We start from the raw sequence: 5,975 nt of genomic DNA on the forward strand, positions 1-5,975 counted from the left end.
GAGTAACAAATTTTATGGGTCAATGACCAATTTATACAATGAAACTGGTTACTATTGGGAATATCTTGACCTCTCAAATAACTTACTCTCTGGGCAGCTTTTGAATTGTTTTGCAAGCCTACTGTATTTCTAGCGCATAAACAGTTTCACTAGAGAAATTCCAACGTTGTTGAGGAATTGTACTTCCTTGACTTTTATTGATCTTTCCCAAAATAAGTTGATTGGTAATATACCTATATAGATGGGAGATACTTGAACTGAATTGGTCTTCCTAAGTCTCAGGTCCAATGAGTTCTTTGGTGATATTCCTTAAGTGTTGGACTTTTCTTTAAACAAGATTTCTGGTGGTATACCAAAATGCCTAAACTATCTCACGGCTATAATTCAAGTGGATTCAGAGTTTGATAGGGCATTTCGTCTTCTATACTATGGAGGCTTCGAGAGTGCATTTGTAACATGGAAAGGAAAGGAAGCCGAGTACATAAATACTCTTAATTTGGTGAAACTCATTGATCTTTCAAGCAACAATTTAGTAGGTGATGTTCCTGATGAAATTACCAGTCTTGTAATGGTAGTTGGATTGAACTTTTCAATAAATAACCTATCTGGATTCCTTCCTACAAATATTGAACGACTAAGGACTTTGGATTTTCTTGATTTTTCGAGAAACCGCTTCTCTGGTGGTATTCCTAGTGGTGTTTCTCAGGTAGATCAACCTGGAGTGTTAGATTTGTCATACAATAACTTCGCAGGCAAAATTTCACAAAGCATTCATTTACAAACTTTCAATGCTTCTGCATTCAAGCGAAATCTTGTACTTTGTGGCCTTCCACTTACAAAAGCTTGTTCAGGAGATAAAATTGCTCAGATCCCGAAGACCAATGATAATGCTAATGGGATGAAAACCCCAGAAGATGAGGACAACCTTATCAATGATGGATTTTACATTAGTATGGCAATTGGTTTTATTTTTGGATTTTGGGGAGTGTGTGGAACTTTAGTGTGCAATAACTCGTGGAGGATTGCATTTTTCAAGTTGTGGAATAGCGTAATGGATTGGTTGTCCTTAAAGATAGCTGTCAATAAAATTTGACTCAAAGAAGCATATCACGAATTTGTAAAATTTTAGCATGTGTGATATTGTCTACTAGCTAACCTTTACAATGCCTAACTCTCAAATGTGCTTGCTTTTCAATTGTATATAGTTGTATTGCATTTACAGTTGTACGATGTAATACATATACGTGCTAAGGAAATATTTGTGTATTTTGTGAATCCTTGTAATTTATGAGTTCATAGTTCAATATATATTCATCATATGATTAACCAATAAAACATAATATAAAAGAATGGATATGCCAAATCAAATGGATGTGTAATATATTTGTTTGGTACAGTGAAGTAGACCAGACTGGATTAAACTACAAATAGCTGAATCATGCAACCAATATTGTGTCTAATGTAGTAGTTCTTTAAGCTTTAATGTTCATTGCTTCTTTTGACAAAAAAAAAATAAATAAATAAATAAAATTTAAAAAACCACACACATATACAAAAACTATGAGTAAATGGAATACCATAAAAATAGGTTTCCAAACAAAATATTTAAATAAATCTCAGGTTAACTTGGTTTCAAATCTCAGTGTTAGACAACTAAATGCACAAAACTACTTGTTCATGGAAAAATCAATTACAGAGATTCAGTTTATCAAATTAGACATAATTTGAATAGTACCAAGACTTGGTTGTTTCTAATGGTGAATACATTTTTTCCAAAATCGACTTGATAAAATACAAAAATTTATGAATAACATCTTACCGTAGAGAAAATAAAGATAGCCCCAATAACAATTCTAAAAAATTGGTGCATGTCTCAAGAACAAATGTAGCATGTTCGTTAAGAATCTAATGGTCAAATAATTCGACTCCGCTGACAGTCTGGGATCTGAGTTATATATGTTGATTTCATGAGAACAAGCACCATTCCTTTTCCACACCAAACCCACATTGCAAGTACTTTTGTTTCAAGTTCCTACAGCCCTACTAATAACACTAATGAGGTCAAATAAATATTTTCTTGATAAAATGCCTCTACATATAACACTGAAATTTTCAATTTTGTTTTAAAAGAAAGAAACTAGGCCAATGATTTTTATTGCTTGATGAAATGGGAAGCATGGAGACAGGGGAGGCATGGACAACAATGCATTTAAGACTCTCAAAGTACGCAATGTACAATAATCTCTAGATAACCTCATCAAAGTTCAACAACCCATCAACTCTCTCCCTTCAACCCAGTTATGTTTTTTGTGTTGTGGGTCTGCGTACAATTAAAGCAATTGAAACATTTTGCTTTGACAATTAAATTTAAGTAAATGACTTGAGTTTATTTGAGCTTTCTCCATGAAAGTATGAACTGCAAATTCTTTCAAACTCTACAATAATTCATTCTTTGTTTTCCAACTGAAGACCATGTCAAAGATTGAATATAGGACGAGAACAAATCACCGTTTGGATGTGGGTTCAGATGAACTTGACACTCTTGATTCTTAGTTTCTAAAAATGTTACTAAACAAGAAAAGTAGGAAATGAGTAAGGTATTGAACAGCTAAATTATCACACAATATGGACACTTGCATGAAGTAAAGAAACAATCTTAAATAAGTATGCCGTGCATAACATATATCTCCATGAAACGACACAACTCAAGACTCTGCAAATGAACGTAAATAAAGAAAAAGATTAGTTTACTTGCCTATATAAAAGATAAATAAAAAACATTGTGCCTCCACAAAACTTTGAACATATAGAAAGGAATGCATATAAATTTTATTGAACACAATTTTTTAAAATATTTACAAACCAATTAATTGTCCATCCATTGCTCTCCAATTACACAAATTAATACACAACAATTAGTAAATACAAATATACTTGACCAGATTTCAATTGAACAATTAAATACAATAAACGCATAAAATTAAATATAACCACATAGTAATTCAAAAAGTAATTAACACTCCAAAAACTTATTGTCTAAAAAATAAATATTTAAACCTGCCAGGAGACTGTATAATCAACAAATAAATTAGGTTTCAAAAACTGTACATTTATTAACAATGACAAAACTTGAATTTGCATTTATGTTCTTTGAAAAGACAATGAAAAGCATCTTCAAGTCAAGCTATAAATCAATAGTATGAATATGTTTTCTATTTGTACACGAGTATTGACTATTCTGAGATTGAAATATTCATATGCTTGATATATCAGATCAGAAGCTTTAGTATGGAATTATAAATTTATAGATGCTACGATGTGAAAACCTCATCAATTGTTAAGCAGGTTTTCAACTCACACAAAACATCCTGACGAGTAATAGAATAGTCATTTATACTATTTGAACAAATTATATAATCATGAGGAAAAGAAAGTGTAACAACTAAGTTTTAACTAAGATTAACAATCCCATTTTTCAAATTTAGAAAGAGACAATGAATTGGTAATTATGAATATGTGGTTGAAAGTAACAACTAAAAAAAAAAAAAAAAATCTATAGAATGTATACAAACATAAGCTAAATTTGGCTGGTGAACGAAAAAAGAAAAGAAAATCTGGAAATCATTACAACGACATTTTGTGTAGAAGGGTGCCAATTTTTTTTTTAAAATGCATCATTATTACATCACTAAAGCGAGTCATTTTTGTTGAAACTATCAACAATTGTACTTTGAAATTGAAGTAGGGTTTTAAGTTTTATCTTCGGATATGCCTATTTTATAAATCTAGTATTTTTCTGATAAAAAGGGAACATTTATGTCTAATAGATTTAAAATGTAGAAGTTAAATTCAAATAAAAATATACGTCACATAAAATTTATCTAAATTTTTATATTTACATGACTTAGCACAAAGTGCAAGTGATTTTAGTGGTGGCAGTGAGTCGGACATCTTTCTAGACCAAGCTCACATTTAAATGAGCTTAGAGTTGAGCCAAGCTCGATTTGTAGCTCGACGAGCAGAATTGAGCGTTTATTGGCCTACGATGAGGTGGACCTCATTTAAAAGAGGGAGTAGATATTTTAAGTTGCATTTAATTTTTTTACAAAGTTTTGCATACTCTCTCTCTCTCTCTCTCTCTCTCTCTCTCTCTCTATATATATATATAAGGATTAGTGGGCCAACTCGTCTGTGTCCTACACGAGCTAGGCTCGTGGATCGAGCACGCCTAACCTCTATGCGCAATTCATTTACCAATGACCAAGCATGTTTCCAAGGGCATAGCTCATTGGCATCCTATGGGCCTGCTTTGAGAGTTTTATTTTTACCCGTTTTGGGTAGTACCATTTATGAAGGATTGAAAAAATCGGTGTTTGCTAATTATTATTATTATTATTATTATTATTATTATTATTATTATTATTATTATTATTATTATTATTATTATTATTATTTTTGCACCAATTTAACCATCCAAAATTGGTATAGTGAAAATTTGACCATTTCACTCAATTTACAAAATCGATGGATTTTAACCACTTCTCAAATACTCTTCAAATTTTACACTCTACAAAATAATTATTTCAACTAATAAATTTTGTTCAAAACTAACTTGTAAGAAAACTTGAACATTTCTCCAATTCACAAAATCGATGAATCTTGACCATTTCTTATATTCTCTTCTAATTTTACCCTATAAAATAATTATTTCAACTAATATGTTTTGTTCAAAACTAACTTGTAAATACATTAACTAAAAAATATTTATAAGTAAAAAATTACTTATAAAATAAAAAAATTGTAAAAATTTATTTATAAAGTAAACTTTCAAAACCGTAAGATAATAAACTCCCATTTTAAAAAAAAATCACTTTAAAAATAATTAACCCCATTTATTTAAAATTTAAAAATACACATATCAAAATTACTTTATGGTTTATTTTCTAAATCCGTTTGATACATTTATAAATAATTTATTAAAAGTAATAGGAAAAAGAATAGTATTGATTCATAGGAAATGTATTGACAATAGAGTGTAGTGATGCAGGATAAAGAAAAGAACAGCAAGAAAGGGGAAGAAATTGGAGAAGAATCAAAAATTCAAGGAGAAAGGGGAAGAGGGAGACGCCACAACCAATTTCAATTCATCATAATCATCAATACTAATGAAATTACATGGCAAATTAGATTTAAATAATCAAAACAAGACCCTACCTAAAGCGGGTTTGGGTCAATACAAGCCCAATTATATAAATAAGAATTTCAAAACATAAATAAAGTCCAACTTAAAAAATAAAAAATAAAAAGTAGATGTCCTCATCAACTCTCCTAGGGTGGGAGAAAACTTGACCCTGTCAAGTGGATAGATCACAAAAGCTACAATCAAACTGATACTCCAAATGCTTCAAGTCATACCACGGTGGACGATCTTTCTGACGAACCAAGTATCGAAACTCCAAAAATAGTTTGACCCCTATTAGTTGGCACCTCTCTCTTGGAATCCATGTATAGTTCAAATCAAGTAGAACGACCCAACAAGCAAAGAAGTATTGAATCTCGCTATCATTGGTCAATACAACACGTTCATTTAAAATAACATCAATTTTATCTTCATGTATTGTAATAGATGGTATTGAAGTAAAAATATCAACAAAGTCAAGTTGGGGGTCCACAAAGTTAAGTAGAAAAGGATCATCCAAAGAAATAAAATAGTGTTTGTAAGTAATAAAGTCCTCAATATTTAAAGTGGAGCAGTAGCTAAAATGTGATGAGAGATCAATGACGTATGTATTTTGACCAGCATGTTTTAAAATTTTAAAAGGATCAACACTACATGCTTGCAATATAACATAATCTCCAATATTAAATTCAAAATTTCGTATATGCAAATCAGCTTGAAGTTTATATAATGCATTACTTGCTTCAAATTGTTTATTGATCTCAATATGCAAGTCATGAAGATGATAGATAAATGC

General features: G+C 30.6%; 1 protein-coding gene across 1 annotated transcript; it reads left to right on the plus strand.

The window, feature by feature from the left end:
• Window positions 1-337: 337 nt before the first annotated feature.
• LOC111387318 (brassinosteroid LRR receptor kinase-like) lies at window positions 338-1,093 on the plus strand (the record flags this gene model as incomplete). The annotated part of the gene is made up of 1 exon (XM_023011872.1): window positions 338-1,093. A coding segment is annotated over one exon (756 nt), but the record flags the coding sequence as incomplete, so codon positions are not given.
• Between the last annotated feature and the right edge of the window lie 4,882 nt (window positions 1,094-5,975).

This window comes from Olea europaea, unplaced genomic scaffold, assembly GCF_002742605.1.
Source record: "Olea europaea var. sylvestris unplaced genomic scaffold, O_europaea_v1 scaffold3986, whole genome shotgun sequence".
Taxonomy (NCBI): Eukaryota; Viridiplantae; Streptophyta; class Magnoliopsida; order Lamiales; family Oleaceae; genus Olea; species Olea europaea.